General features: G+C 36.2%; 1 protein-coding gene and 1 non-coding gene across 7 annotated transcripts in view; both read right to left on the bottom strand.

Annotated features, from left to right (window-relative positions):
- TCF12 (transcription factor 12) overlaps window positions 1-16,825 on the bottom strand; it is a 351,413-nt gene that overhangs the window by 63,629 nt on the left and 270,959 nt on the right. For all 6 annotated transcript variants that reach the window (XM_090270652.1, XM_090270650.1, XM_090270653.1 and 3 more), the window contains 2 exons: window positions 13,331-13,466; window positions 9,169-9,221 (listed from right to left, as the gene is read on the bottom strand). In XM_090270652.1, the coding sequence (XP_090126778.1) occupies window positions 9,169-9,221; window positions 13,331-13,466 (189 nt within the window). The remainder of the gene's footprint in view (window positions 1-9,168; window positions 9,222-13,330; window positions 13,467-16,825) is intronic.
- On the bottom strand, window positions 11,256-11,371 carry LOC150016548 (U5 spliceosomal RNA). Its single transcript, XR_016510239.1, has one exon. It is a non-coding gene; the product is annotated as a U5 spliceosomal RNA (small nuclear RNA).

Below are 16,825 nucleotides of genomic sequence, written 5' to 3'. Positions count from 1 at the left end.
TCTTGACACCTGTTGTCCTAACACTAGTAATTGCAGACTTAAATGATTGATCCATAAGAAAAAATTCAGACTGTGTTACTACTGTTAAAACTCAAATAAAGATCATCTGAATGTAAGAACACAATTATCAAATGATAAAACTTCTCATGGAAAACCCAATGCAGGCCTTCCTAGTTCTAATGTATGTATCTAACTGAAGGTAATACTATACCAATGTAAATAAAAGAATTTCAGTGATTTTTAAAAAATCCTCACCTGAGGATATGTTTATTGCTTTTAGAGAGAGAGGAAAAGAGAGAAAGAACGAGAGCGGGGAGAGAAAGAAAGAAATGGATGTGAGGAACGGGGGATTGAACCCACAACCTTTTGGTGTAGGGGATGATGCTGCAACCAACCAAGCCATGTGCCAAGGTGAATTTCAGTGATCTTTGTCACTGAAAAGACTTTCACTTTTCTGATGAAATATTGGAGCTTTTTTCCTCCCTAAAAAGCTTTCACAAAGTTAAGCATGTTAAATGTTTTACAATACAGGTGGTTAAAATATACTGTAGTTCTCCCTGAACAATGTTGATTTTAGATAATCCAACACTTTATCTGAATCAACTGAACCAGAAAAAGCGAGCTATGACTGTATTGTTAATCATTTGAATTTGTTCATTTATTGAACAGATATTCACTGAACATCTATAATGCAACTAGGTGCTCCAAATAAAGCAATAAGCAACATAAAATCCCTGCCTTACCAAGTTTCTCCTGGGTGAGTGAGACAAAGAATAAACTAATTACAGTATATCAGATGGTAGTAAGTGTTACAGAGAAAAGTACAGGAAGAAGGGGAAGAACAGCAATGGGGGCATTGTTGACCTTTCATATAGGATGGTCAGAAAAGATTCCTGGTAATAAAGTGGTATGTCACCAAAGAGAAAAGTATGTGAGAAAACTAGCTCTGTGGCTACTAAGGGAAGTGTGCTCTGGCAGAGAGAAGAGTAACTGCAAAAGCCCTGGGGCAGGAAAGTGCTCACTATCTTTAAAGAGCAAGTCAAGAGCGCAGTGTGGCCAGAGGGGTAAATTAGTGGGAGATTCAATCTGTGAGGCCACAGGGGACAGATAAGAAGGGTTTTGAAAGCCACTTAAAGAATTTTGGGATTACAATGATAACATGCTACTAGAGGATTTTGAATTGAAGAATGGTATCATCTGACTTAGATTTTAAAAGGATCTTCCTGTGTTAAAAAAAAAAAAAAAAAGACTTGAAGGAAAACTGGGAAAGCAGTTGGAAAGAGGTTGCCGTAATTCAGGAAAGAGATAACAGTGCTTGGATAGTGATGACTGCAACAGGTAGTGGCAAACTATCCAATTCCTGAAGATAATTTTAGTAAGAGAAATTCAGTATGGGAAGTTAACTACTGTTTCACTTTTTTTGTCAATGAAATTGTTTTTTTTTCCTTTAGGGAAGGTTTTCCTGTATTCTAGTTTTCCATACTCTGTCACGTGAGGATCCCACTATTTTTATTTCAGTAACTAGGTCAACCTAGTGCACTGTAGACTAGTGGCTGAATTACCTGTAATTTACCAGTTTTTGTAAATTTACTCCTATTATTATATATGACTAGAAGTTAAATGCATATTTTAGGGGGGAAAAACAGGACAAATAATTCAGCTTCTTATACAAAGCAAGCAATTTAACATGTTTTTGATGATTTAAACAGCCAGAGTATGAGGAAGCTGGAAGTACAGTGTGTAGCAGGAAGTCATTAACAGATGATGTTCTCTATTATAGATAACATAAAATAATGGCTTCATAGTATCTATTTTTATTCTTCTAATTTAATTCAAAAAACATATCCTGGATACTCCACTATGTGCCCAGAAGGCAACAATTATGCAATAGAAAAAGAAATTTAAGTTACTTCTTTCCAAAGGTCAAAGTTATCTTTTGACTATATACATCTTGAAGATGGTACAGGGGCCATGCTTTATTCATACTTAAATCCCTAAAGCCTATTCACAAGGAGCATTTAATATATATTCACTGACTTTAACAGAATGGATTCACATTTTTTCTCATTAGAAATCTACTAAATGAAGCCCACTTTAGTAGTAGCACTTTTAGAAGTACCACTTTTAGTAGTAGCAAAGTGTTTCCAATTCTCATATTATTGTTTTTTGAAATTTATAAATATATCTTTGGTGATGTTGGATAAGATACTGATAACCTGATTTCAAATATCATCAAGTTTTATAGTTCAAAAGATTATCAAACACTTCTTATTAAGTATTAATTATTTTTTAATACTAGCCATCATAAAGTTAAAAAGGGAGCTACATAAGAACCAAAAATATTTACTTAGGTTTATGGAGAAAAAGTGAACTTTATGTTCATGGAGTGAAGATTCTCTTAAGTTTTGTATAAAGCTTTTCTGTTTAGAGAAAGACATGGCACATGTTTCAACAGAATCTGTTTCACAATCATACTTGGGATGAAATTCATTCTCAAGCTATCATATTAGGAACATCTAGCTTTGGGCTCTTATGAGAAATAATAATAGAGCTGTTTATATCAAAGTCAAATTATTTAAGTACTTCATACCCTGGGACTAGCAGTGCTTTTAAAATGCTTAAATGTCTAACTATGAATTTATCTATGTAGCATATATTACAGTTCTCAAAATTAGATATTATACAAGTACAATAAATGACTTTTCAAAGTAAAATCATTATTGGTTAAACAAAGGGAATATTAGTGATGGCAAATTTTATGTCAGTAAATTACTCAGGATATAGATGCCTTCCCTAACTTTGAATGAAATCCTAAATCCCAAACATCCCCAGTGATAAGATTTAGTATTTTTTAATTTATTCCTTCTTTCCTATACAACGGTACCCTGGTACTCATTGTTAATTCATTCCAGAACTCATAAGGAGTGCTGCAACTGACGGGTACCAAACGGTGAAGCATTTTCTTGATGAAGCATTTTCTCTTGTGGGGTGGCATTGTGTCTCATACAAGTGCACTGAGTCCTGAAACATTCTTTTCTCGTCAAAATGTGAAGAGTACAGGGTTTGATGAGTTCTGAAACTGCCGAGTACCAAGGTAAGACTGTACTTGAAAAAATAATCTTCTATGAGGCGAAAAACAAAACCAAAAAAAACCATCACATTTTTATTGATGCTGATCACCCAACAATGAGCTTAAACTGTAAAAGCCTTTACAGAATTCAAGCAAATATCCTTTAAAAACCATATAAGTTACACACACACACACACACACACACACACACACACACACACACACACACACACACACATACGGGGTCTTATCCTATATTTTGGTTTGTGAAGTCTCAAAGAGTTCAAATACCAGCAGCTGAAGAGTTCAATAAACCTTAAAAGCTAGCTCTGAAGTTCAGTCATATTCTTTCTTCTTTAAGAAGAAATATGTCAGAAAATAAACATCACTGTACAACCACATCACATCAGTAAAAAAATTGGATAGGTAGGATTCACTGGTTAACTTTTCCTTCTGCTTTTTGACTTGAAATCAGATCAAAGACATTACTGGCTTATCACAAAAATGAATATCTTATTACTATGAATTAAAAGCCTATTACCTGCAATAATACAATTCTGACACTGTTCTGAACAGTAGTTACTGCCAGTATAAACAGTGGCTATTTCTTCTTATTACTCTATAAAGAAAATTTGTCATTCAGTGACCAAAATGAATATAAACTTGGAATAAATTTTAGAACCATCCCCTTTATAAACAAAATTTTTCTGCTAGTCTTACATATAAGGTGAGAGGAAGAATCGACCACTTTGGAAATTTTACATCATGGTAAGCCTTCAAATAGAGACAGCTTATCTAACTCTAAAGTCGCCACAGTTGTGTGTGCCCTCTACCCTTCTCTGCCAAAGAAACTAAACAAAAACCTATTCCAACTCATGCTCAAGAACGGAAGGATTCACTCATCAATCTCTGCTGAAGCTGGTGCTTTAAGTAAATACTGTTTATTGTGCAATAGCTAGGATTCTTGCTAGTCTTAAAGGCCTAGGATAATTGTTTTGAACACACTGTTAGCTTAGCTTCCTAGGGACTTCCATAGGTCACACCCTTTGAGAGTACTCTATTTGCTGGTCAACTAGCCATGTGTATAGATAAAATGGAGGTAACAGTTTCTCTATAGTTCTAAGTCTTGACCTTGTCGTTACTGGTTCAGAGAGCCAGCAATCCCCCCCCCCCCCAATTAAATGTATTGGAGTGGCATTTATTAATAAAATGACATTGGTTTCAGGTGTACAATTCTATAATACATCATCTGTATATTGCATTGTGTGTTCACCTCCAGAAGTCAAGCCTCCTGTCACCGTTTATTTTCCCTTTACCCTTTTCTACCTCCCACTAGTAATCTTTTAAATGGCATTTTTCTAAGTTATTTATTTCTACCAGCTCCAGAAAGTTGTATTTGTCCTCTTTCCTATTTAAAAAAATCCTTAGGTTAGCCACCCTCAGGATTTAATGCTCTGACTTTTTCTATTAATTCTAGTCTTATTAATTCTATTTATCCCCGTAGTCGGCAGCCGTCCGTCTCGAGAGACGATGGTGTAGCTTCTTAAGAGTCTATCTGCACCGTCGAGAACGGTTGTGCAGTCCGACTCGTGAGTGACACGGTATCTGTCTCCTCCCGTGTTGAATTGACATCTTGCGATGACGCTGGAGTGTCCTCTCCAGTGAAGCTGAAGCTACAGAGCCTGGGCAAGGTGATATGGAGGGTCTGCTGTTGCCCATGCAGCAGACCCAATTCTATTTAGTATGTATATGAAAATGCTAGTTCATTGGACATGGTTTAGTGGTCTTTGTGGTTTGGGACCACCTCAGGATATCTCCAATCATCTCAAGGGGTGGCCCTAAAATTTCAAATTTAATACTAAAAATAATTCAAAATTCACATTAACTTAAAAAAAAAAACCCCATTTCCAACAAATAAAATTCCATAAAAATTTTGGGAAACTGGAAGGCCTTTTTTCCTAAACTGTAATCAATTACCAATCCATAGGCTAAAGACCTTTGTACCTGTCTGCAGTATACGCAAGGAAAAGTGGAATCTAAACTGCTTTGAGTCATCCCAGAAACAATAAAGTAAGTTATGTGGAGAAGAGTTAGAAAAATATTTTTTTCTTGATTGCTGGGGTGGTAAAGTACACTTTGAGAACAAAGAAAATACCTGAAAGACTGTAATGGCTTTTGTGAGAAAATATATACGCACTTAAAAACAAGACAAGGGAAAGAATAACATTTGATAAAGAAACAAATAGATTCTGTCATCAGCCTATATGTATGGGATTGCAAACTAGTTATTTTCAAAATGAATAAAACTTGCTGTTTTGATACATATTTAAGATTTGATGTTCAAAAGATGTTTTCAAATTCTACTGAACCAGAATACAACTTCAGGAATTTGAGTCTAAAGGCATTCTAGAATTTGTCTAGCTAGCTGTTTACTTTCTGGTGATAAAAATCTTGTGTCTTACTTCTTTCTTACTTCAGAATTCTATGTCTTCTGTAGCATTTAAAAAAAAAAATCTATGTTTGGTACTAACACCAAGTTAAGAAATAAAAAATAAAAACAAAGAAACTTCTCACCGTCTGAGGAATGTTTCAGAGGGTCATGAAGATGTTCAACCAATGATTAAAAGTTTTTAAAAAGCAGACTTACATTTTTTTTAAATTTATTGATTTTAGAGAGAAGGGAAGGGACAGAGAGAGAGAGAGAGAGAGAGAGAGAGATCAATTTGTTATTCCACTTATTTATGTATTCATTGGTTGATTCTTCTATGTGCCATGACCAGAGATAGAACCTGCAGCACTGGTGCATTGGGACGATACTTTAACCAACTGAGCTACCCGGCCAGGGCAAAAAACATAGACTTCTGATAGTTTAGAAAGCAAAAATAATTAGTATGTATTCTAGGCAGCAGAATTTGACTCAAAAATTTTTCCCTCCTTTTTGTAGGTTCCTTTCCTGAAAATGAATGTTGTTGTTACTAAAAAGGTCTACTTTGTTCAATACTTCAACCTGTCTAGAGAAGCAAGGAGAAAATTAAATGTGCTTAAGAACAATATTTCTTTGTCAATAGGAAGAAAACTATGCCCACATGCTTTTTGGCTATGTATTGAGCATATCAGTTTTAAAACCCTTAGTAATTAGCATTTTTGATCTGAAAGGAACTTCAGATTCCCCACTCCAAGCTTCCTAAGGGATAACTATATGATTGGGCATATAATCAATCAATAACAGCCAGCAGATTTGAGCAGTAACCGTTCTATGAATCTTACATGCTCCTTTAATGATGTCAGTACATCCTTACTGGACCTTCACCCACAGACAGAAATTACCATTCAGTCGTTCTGCAGAGAGGAACAGAGGAACTGAGGTCTGTATTTACAACACCTAAGTAACACGATATCATGGCTCACAAAAAGAAAAGGCCTCTAACCAATGCTCTGTGGTCAAATTATGTAGGTTATCAATGTCTTGCATGTATCAATTAATCCTGCCATTCATTCATTCATTTATTTATATGAGTGTTACTGATCTAGCTCTTTCCCTGTATCTTTAGTAAAGATAACATGTATTTTACAGATTAAAGAAAGACTGGATAAGATGCAAACTTTAAAATCTGAGATGTTACTGTCAAGTTTCTAGTTTGGTTTGGGAAGCATAATATTCAAATGATCATGAAATAAAATACACATAGTCCACTTCCATTTTTATACCCATTTTCAAAAAAAAAAAAAAATTTCACATACCTTTCAGGAAAAGCATTCAAATATAAAACCATAACTTTAAATTCCTAGTTGTTTTAGACACTGAAAAGGTAAATAGTGTAACTACAAGTGTTCTCAGAAGTGTATATTTTGATATTATTTGTCAAGTTACCTGTTTTTAAAGATTTAAAAAAATTATTTTTTAAAAACTTGAAATTTCAACATAGAATTCAATCTAAAATAAACTTTCAATTAATCAAAATATATTTCTTATTTATATATCCTTAATAGCATTCAATATGTTTAAATCACTATATTTCAGAATTGTTTCAAAGTAGTATGATCAAGTTTGAAGTTGATGTTAAATAAAGAACTAAAAATACTGAATTCTATTCTGTTCCGTAAAACTATCAAATAAATCCCAACTAAGGTAGCTAGTAATACAATATATAAGTAGAGTTGGCTTGTGAAATTTCCTAATGGCTCCCAAAGGAATCAAGGTTTCATCAGAATTTGGTGGCTTTCCCTGACTCTGTGCCTCCTCCTGAGACAATACAGAGAACTACCTTCAAGTAGTGAATGTAGTTACGATTAGGAATGCTAGTGATCTCCAGTGTCTTTTTCATTCCAACCTCTTCTGTCCATTTGCCCTTTTGGTTTAAAAATGAAAGAACTATGGAACACTAAAAATAAACTGTTTCTCTAAAATTAATCCCAAACTAAGAAGAAATGAGATGAATTTTCATATACTAATATGGTATTATTTTTAAACCTGTGTAGTTCTACTAAATATTAATATGTAATTTAGCTTTTTATTTTCACAGAATTATAGCAATAAATTACAAGAAAATTGCAATTGCATGTTTTAGCAATTCTGTCAGTTTTAAATATGATTTCTGTTAATCTAGCAGAAATCATCTGTTACATGGTTGAACACCACCTACTCTTACATAGCACATAACTGTTAAAATGTAAATTGCCCAACTATTTTTAGCTGTTGCTGAAAAAAATTCCTGTCTTCGGGAATAATGATTTGAAGCATTGTGTTCATTTTGTTTATCAAGCAGCTATTCAGCCTCTAGTGGGCCCAAGTGCTTATGCAAGCAAAAGCTTTTAAGAATGTCTGCAGCTGCAATCCAACCTTCCAGGTAGGCTGCAGGTTCAGATGAAGCACATCTGCCCTAGGCTGCATAAAACTCAGATCCATCTGGAACTGAGTTTCAAAGAGGATTTCAAATTTGAGTTTTCATGTATCACAAGGAAGAGAAGGCGGGGGATGAACACAGGAAAGAAGGAAAGCAAACAACCAGAAGATGCTATCTCTACTTCAGCCTTAATAAAAAATGAAAAGCTCAGACACATGCTGCTTCTTCTAGATTACTACTTGCCAAGCCGGATATTCCATTCAGTGTATACTTCGATGAGCTGTGACTCATCCAGCAGCACCTGCGCCCATGTGTTAAGTACTGCCAAATAAAAGCCCAACATCCATTTACACAACAAAGAGATGTACCCTACAAGGCATGGGGCCTCAATCCAAAAGCCTCATTCCCCATTTGTTCTAAGGAAAGGGAGAGGAAAAAAAATATCTTCCCTCCTCGCACCAGGGATTTTTAAATTGTAGGTAGATTTATGATGCAGGTTCATTTACAAATACTTTTACTTTTTAAAAGAATAAAGTATATTTAATAGCACAAACACCCCTACAGCATTAGATTATCATGGCCATTAATGATCATTCACCAAACCTTTCTAGCCTCCTTCATGAACACTCTTTATTCTCAAAGGATACATTTTTGAGCAAAGAGGGATCAACAAACTAGTTGCTTGAAAGCTTTCCTGATGCTAGACTTAAGTTTGGAAAGGCTTAATGAAGGCTTTAAAATCCACAAGGGCTTCACAATGAACATCTGACTTGGTGATTTATGCATATTAATAACCTTAGTCCTACCAAGGCAAGCTGAGCCGAACATGTCCTCCGAATCTTAATGTCTTTAGCTCCACTGGGATTATTACAAATGTAAATTTCTAAGATTCTCAGCTATTAATCTCTGTCTGTCCTCCTGTTCAGCAACATAATGACTAATTAAACATCAAAAGACCTGTACGGGAGATCTTCTTTGACAGCTACCGGCCTAGTCCTTTTCCCAAGAGGGGAATTCAAATGACAGGGACATGGAGTAAAGGCATATGAGTAAGCTACAAATCATTGCAGAGAACTCTAAAAACCTAACATTAAATGCAGATTTATCTCAATCAATGATTCTGTTAACCAGCAAAGACTTACTATGTGAAGTGTGCTTGCTTACTGACACCATCAAATATATTCTTATAGCCAGCAAATACTGAATATCCGAGATCAGTCTGCTTACCACAAAGTCAAAAAAATGGGTACTTACAGAAGAAGGCAAGCCAGGAGGCACCTTTCTGACTTTCTTTGCTTGCAAAGAATCTGTACGTGGAAAACAGTATAATTCATCAGCATTTATATTATTAGAAAAGATGAGACTTCGCATGAACAATAAATAATTTTTCCTCCTATTGCCTTTCTTGTTTTCCAATATTTAGGAGTAAGCAAGTAAATACAGGGATGGAGATCTCATTCTTCCTAACTGGTTTCAGTGCAAAACAGGCTCTAATGAAGTTATATATTCTGAAATACATATCTCCCATAAGTATGGGAAGATGACAGCATACAAGGTAAAATAAGGAAGAAAACAACAAACCAATAAACATGTGTAAGGAAAGGAAATTGATATTCCTTTTTTTTTTTTTTTAAATCCTTACCTGAGGACTTTTTTTTTCATTTCTCTTAGGGAGAGAGGAAAGAAGAGAGGAAAATGTTGATGCAAGAGAAAAGCACCAATTGGTGCGCCATATGCACCCGGACCAGGGATCATATGTGCCTGGAATGAGGATGGCACCGCAACCCAGATATGTGCCTAGACTGGGAATCAAACCCACAACCTTTTGGTTATGGGAGGACTCTCCAACTGAGCCATACCAGCCAGGGCAGGAATTAACATTTCTTAAGTATCTATTACTAAACCCAGTCTCTAAACTAGGCACTTAACATCATTTATCTCGGTTTCATTTGCAGAGGAGCATTTGATACGAGAGGTCATTTTCATAATATGCCTCCTTAACAGAGACACAAATTTAGTGTCCTACACACCACACTGAAAATCCAGTTTACTTTTAACAACTGTGGTTAAAACTGTAACTTCAGCACCAATTGTGGTACAATTTATCCTTGGATGTTTATATTTATTTCTAAGAAATAACGACATCGAGAAAGTATATTTCCTTCTAGGATATAAATGATTAATAAAATAAAAACATAAGTACTTACATATGCTTAACCAGCCTTACTTGTACTATTTGTAAAATTTAAAATTCATAAGTTGTCCTTATATACTGTAAAGAAAGGTGCTAAGTATAACTTTCTACTATTTCACAAATAATGGAGCAAATTCAGGATTTTTCAGAGAAATTCACTATTAAGAAGGGAGAACACAGAAGAAGACTGATATAAAGTGTAATTTATTTTTCGAAAACTGTAAAAATGGGAATTAAACAGGCATGATATTTTCCTGGATCATAAATGATATGACACAGTAAGATATGGAGTTGTTTAAGATTGAAACACATGAAATTAGGGGTGCGAATCTTTGGTGTAAATATCCCATGAGGTTACAAAGCTAAAAAAGCAACTTTATAAGTAGCATGTGGAAAAATTTCACCCAATAAAAAGGTAGAAAAGCATTCATTACCAGCTAAGTGACTACCCCAACAGGCAGCCTATACTTCCGTAAAACAAAGTGCCAAAGATAAACAACATCTGGCACACTCTGCATTTATAAAATTTATAGGCAAAACTTTTGTTTTTTTGTGAAGCTTTTCTAAAACCCAACTCTTCACAACTAATACAGCATCCCTTGAGCAAAAGCCACTCTGAACCAAGAGAATCAAATGAACTGCTCTGGTCAGTTTGGAGCCCATCACTCTTATTATGGGGTAATTATTAGTAGAAGATATTGCTCTTTAGTTTAGGATTGCATTCTCCTGCCAGGTGAAAAGAAAATTTTCATTTATATTTTTATTTCATCATTAGTTGTCACTATACAATCACATACATAATGTGAAAATTAAAATAATGAATTTGGATTTCACACAACTTTTGGGAGGGTGCAAAGTGTGAGTTAAGAGAGCAAGCTGGTTGGATTAAAATTTCTGCTTCATCATACAGCAACTGGGTGACTGTGGGCAAGTTACTCAACCTTTCTGAGTTTCAGTTACTTAAGAGAGAAAAGGGCGATAACACCTCCTGGAGTTATTGTAATAAAGATAATACATAAAACAGGTTCAGGGCAGTGCCTACAGAGTGACACTAAATAAATTTTAGGCATTATTATTAAGTTTATATTAAAATCTGGCAAATGATTATAACTTAGATACTTAGATGATGTTTATTATTATTATTTTTAGCCTTGCATGTGCAAGGCCTCAAAAAACTGGTTCAAAACTCAGAATTGTTCCTCTCTACAGAAATCTTAAGTAAAAGGTGAAAGACAGATGCAATCTGAAGAGAAACCAGAGTACATGTTACATAATGTTTTGCAGAACGTTGACTGTCTAAAGCATCTAAATAACTCAAGAAGATTCTGTTATTAGTATAAAGGACCTCTGAAGTCCTTTCCACTGAGATTTTATGAATAATTGCAATGCTAAGGAAGAGTGGCTAAGGCTAAGGAATAACAAGGAAAAAGAAGAAAATTAATCCACTAAATGGTATTCACACAGGACATGAGCTGGAATCTCTGGGTACCAAGCCTTATTAGCTTCCCGGGTCTTGGTTCCTCATTTGTAACAAGAGGTTAATATTACAATTTCATAGAGTTTTTGTAAAAATGTTATATATATATAGCACAGGACCTGACATGGAGACAATAAACACTATCTATAATTATCATAATCAAAATGAAAATGAGTATGATGTAAGCATTAATTTCTAGAAAATCTGAATTTTTTATGAAATCCACCTCGTCTTCCTAGTTATCTCAAAAGTTCATTTTCTCCTTGAACTTCTAGTAATAGTATATTGGTCTATAGTAGTGTTTTCTTGCCACAGTAGATGTTCACATAACATACTAACAAATTATTTTCTAGAGTGACACTAACACAGCTAGACTCCAACGAATGCTCCTAACCCTAACTCATTTGGTGGGAAACAAAAACGGAGATGAAGAAAAAACAGCTTATAATTAATAATTTTTTTCAAAACAGAAAGTATATTGGCCTAAATCATCTGGGTTCACTCTACAACAATACATACACTAAATCGCCCATAATACTGAGAGGTGAGCACAATAATCAGAGCTCTCTGCTCATTGTGCCCTTTGTTACCCTCAAGCATACTGGAGACCCAGAAACTAGGGCTATTTCACCAAAATATAGGTTTGACACATGTAGACATATAAATTGGAGGCAGTCAACAAATATTTGTAGAATAAATATATACTTTCATTTATGGACTATATTTTTTTAGAAGCTGGCATACCTTAATATAAACATGTTTTATAACTTCTATTTTCCTTTATAAAGGATTCTTTGGTAGGAATCACCAAATATTCCCACATTTAAACAGTGATTAGGTAAGGGGTCAGAGTACACCTGAAACTTGCTGTGAGTAGCAACACAAAATAGATTAGCTTGGTTAGGCAGTGTATAAAGAAAATACGGGTTGAATGCTTAATGGGTACTGTTTTTCCTTTTGAGGTGATGTTTTGGGTCAAGATAGAGATGATGGTTTCACAGCATTGTGAATATACTAAATGTCACTGAATTGTACACTTTAATATTAATGATTAATTTGAAAATCTAAAATTTTATCCTGTGTAAATCATCTACCAATTATATGAATATGTCCTCTTTTAAGACTCAGTTTTATGTTAAATCTAGTATTTTATCCATCACTTAGCAGGACTGTTTTATTGATGAGATGAAAATGTACATAAAACCACTTTGTAAACTGTTCAGCATTATATCAACTTTAGTCAAAAAATAAGGTGCTAATATGAACATGTAATATATATATTTTAAATTTATTTATTTATTTTATTCTTAGAGAGAGGGGAAAGGAGAAAGAGAGGGAGAGAAACATCACTGTGTGGTTGCCTCTCACTTGCGCCCCCAACTGGGGACCCAATGTGCAACCTAGTCATGTGCCCTGACAGGGAATTGAACCAGCGACACTTGGCTCGCAGGCCGACGCTCAATCCACTGAGCCACAGCAGCGAGGGCTGAACATGTAATATTTTTATAAGAGGAAAAACTAGTTCCATTTTCACTATTTAGTTCATTCTATATTGATGACCAAACAAGAGTACTAAATTGTTTATTAAATATCTAATAGATGTATTATTTTATGAAAATAAGACCCCCAATATCAATATGATACCCAAGAAATCAAATTTCTTCTAATTAAAAGAGCAGGCAGAAGAAGAGACTAGAGGGGAGGAGAAGCAGCTGCAGTATGGGTTTGTCATGTGACATACTCACCAAGTGCTGCAGAGTCATGGAGTGGTCTTCTCCTGGAACTTGTGGCAGAGAATGAGTAGTATGGAGTCCCAGATTTTCCTGAAGAAGACAGCTGTGCTGGGCTTCCAAGGCCTAGATCTTGTCTCAGGAGACTAGTCTATAAAATAAGGCCAAGGAAACATGTTATGCTCCCACTGCTAAAGACCCAAGCCTAAAAATTCCATAACTTCTGAATTATTTATAATACCTTCAATAAGGTCTTGAATTTAGAAGGCATCCATGAAGTACTTATTTGAATTCTATTAAACCACTGGTTTAAGCATGTATTTATCCTCGTCTCCATCCTCATGTTGCCTGCTTTCTAATAATTATGTAGATATATATAATCTTAAGGTTGAAAGACACTGTAGTTATTATGTGGTTCCACCCATTAATCATCAAGAATATTTAAAAAAAATAACAAAAAAAAAAAACACCACCCAGTCTTTGCTTGAATGCTTTCATGATCACACAGGCAGTCAGTTTTGTTCTTTTTCCTTTTCTTTTTTTCTTTTTGGATAGCTCTCATTGTCTGGAGAGTACCAATATTTTCAAGACTAGCCACTCCTCTTTTCTTCAACTGTGTCTCATGACATGGGTTTGAAGATCCTCCTCACCATCCCTGATAAAGACCCTTGGATTTATTTCAGTTTAACAAAGTTTCTTGTAAAATGGAATGGAGGAAAACATGCCAGATTAATACAGACCAGTTTTCAACACTACATTTAAACAGCCAATTTGTGCTAGCTCATAATGAAAGGTTAAGAGTGATCACATGCTACCGCTCTTTTGCATATGCTGCAATTAAGTCATGTCCCTCCAATGGTGTCCTTGTTTAGCTTGTGTTTTTTGATCCCAATTATGTACAAAGACTTAAGATTTATCTCTGCTAAAATTCATCTTGTTATATTTATTCCATAATAATAATCCATTCCTATTTTTTTAAAGTTCTGAGTCTGTCAACAAAGTCTTGATAGACTTCTAGTATCTTCGCATAAAAAATGTGATAAGAGATTTCAAGATGGCTATGGGGGTTCCCCCTGAGAAGTGTGGGGCCTAAGCTAGAAGCTGGGTTACCCAGGCTAAGTACCAAAACTGGAAAGCTACCCACCTAACATCCAGCTGTGAAAAGCAGCAGGGTTTTCTTTCCATTAGAAAGAGATAGGAGTTTGCTAGAGACAGACACACCCTCTCAAAGGGTCAACACACAAAATTTTGCTTGAAACCACTCACCCTGGGCTCTGGTGAAAGGAGGGCAGAACAGACTACAGTCACGTGAGTCTGGGGTTCTTAGCTCTGGAGAGACCTGGGGCGACAGCCACAGGATCCCTGTGCTGAGTCATTCTCCAGTACCACAGACACCATCTTTCTTGGGTGGAGTACTCCCTCCGTATGGCATCAGCCTGGGTGGGGAAGGCAATTCCCCACCATCTGGACTCCCTTCCCTCTCACCCCATACTGCTAATCTTAGGCCCTGCTGAGGAGTCAGCTGACTTGGCCACGGTGTAGAGATCTGGGCAGACTCAGGGGGTTTTGGTGACTGAGGTGTCTGGCTTTGGGGTGGGGGCCATTCCCTCCATTTTCCCATGAACCTGACTAGCACCTTCCCCTCATGAGAGATCTGAGAGAACCACCATCCTGGGTTTTGGCAGACCCACCAAAATTGACTCCTAGTGGCTCTACCCTGCTGGGGCTGGGGCAAAACAGGGACAGACTGAGTCATGTGGCTCTAGGGCAAGGGTCACACCTACCACCTTCTCTGAAGCCCGACCATCACTGCCCCACCATAGGACATCCACAAGCTCCATCTTCCTGACTCAGCCAGAGGCTATTTCAGTGAAACAGCCTAGCATGCAGCAGCAGACAAAGGCAGCTGGAGAGGATCTCAGGGTGCCTAGGGACTTTCACTGACCCGCCCCCTGGGCCTGGTGCTAAAAAAAGCCAGTCTCAGTGCACAGCTTGGTCCTTCCTGTGTGCACCCAAGCCCATAAGAGGCAGCTACAAATTGTGGATTACTTGTAGCTCCAAACAGATTGTTAAGGACCAGACACAGGCAGTGTCTGACACTGGCCTGGACCAGAGGCCCTCCCAAATGGCCCAGAACCAACACACCCAGTAGACAGATTCGGACAACATCACAGCAGAATCCGGAAAGCTTCAGAAATAGCATATTCAAAAGGCCTCAAACCCTGCTGAGACTAACTCCACTTTGTGTGGTCAGCACCTGCATAGGAGCTTATACACTGAGGTCAGGGTTGAGCTTCACAGCCAGCCAGCCTGAGGGCTGATCTTATGCACAAACAGGCCAAGGGCAATCCAAAATCAATTAAACAAGAGGGACCACATAATTCACACAAGGGACATTTCCAGAGAACCAGCTCAGCTGATCAATGAGATAGTGCCATTGGGTCCAATAAGACACTACATGAGGACTAGAGAGTCACAGCAGATTATTTAATACGTAGAAACAAACACAAAGAGCCAAAACAGGGAGTCAAAGAAACAGGCCCCCTATGAAAGAACAGAAGCAGTCTTCAGAAAAAGGAGGTAAATGAAATGAAGGCAAGCAATTTAACAGATATATAGAATTCAAAGTAATGATTACAAGAATGCTCAAGGAACTTGGTGAGAACTACAACAGCATTAAAAAAGATATAGAAACAATTTTAAAAAGCACTCAGAAATGAAAGTACAATATCTGACATCAAGAATACACTAGAAGGAATAAACAGTAGGTCAGATGAAGCAGAGGACCAAATCAACAATTTGGAAGACAAAGTAGAAAAAACACCAATCAAAGCAGCAAAAAGAAAAAAAAGAATAAAAGAACAGGAACAGTTTAAGGGACCTTTGGGACAACATGAAGCAAAACAACATCCATATCATAGGGGTGCCAGAAGGAGAAGAAAGGGACAGCAATGGATCAAGAACCTATTTGAAGAAATAATGATGAAAATTCCCTAACTTGGTGAAGAAAAAAAGACACACAAATTCAGGAAGCAGAGTCCCAAACAAAGATGAACCCAAAAGAGCCCACACCAAGAAATATCATAATTAATAAGGAAAAGATTAAAGACAAAGAATTGTAAAGGCTGCAAGAGAAAGTCACTTTCAAGTGAGCTCTCATAAGACTGTCAGTTGATTTCTCAACAGAAACATTTCAGGCCAGAAGAGACAGACACAAAATATTCAAAGTGATGAAAAGCAATGGCCTACAATCTGGACTACATTACCCAGCAACGTTATCATTTAAAACTGAAGGAGTAATAGAGAGCTTCCCAGAGAAGAAAAAGCTAAAGGAGTTTGATACCACCAAACCAGTATTACAAGAAACGTTAAAGGGCCTGCTTTAAGAAGAAGAGAAAAAAAAAAAGAAGAAGAAAAACAAGGAAAAGAAAGAGGAGCATAGTTAAAAAGATAAAGTGGCAATAAATAATACCTATTAATCACTATCAATGTAAATTTCTTAAATGCTCC

The sequence above is a fragment of the Furipterus horrens genome, unplaced genomic scaffold (genome assembly GCF_987537825.1).
Source record: "Furipterus horrens unplaced genomic scaffold, mFurHor1.1.pri manual_scaffold_3, whole genome shotgun sequence".
In the NCBI taxonomy this organism is placed as follows: domain Eukaryota; kingdom Metazoa; phylum Chordata; class Mammalia; order Chiroptera; family Furipteridae; genus Furipterus; species Furipterus horrens.
Note: the sequence above shows the minus strand (reverse complement) of the source record. Positions and strands in the feature narration are given on the sequence as shown.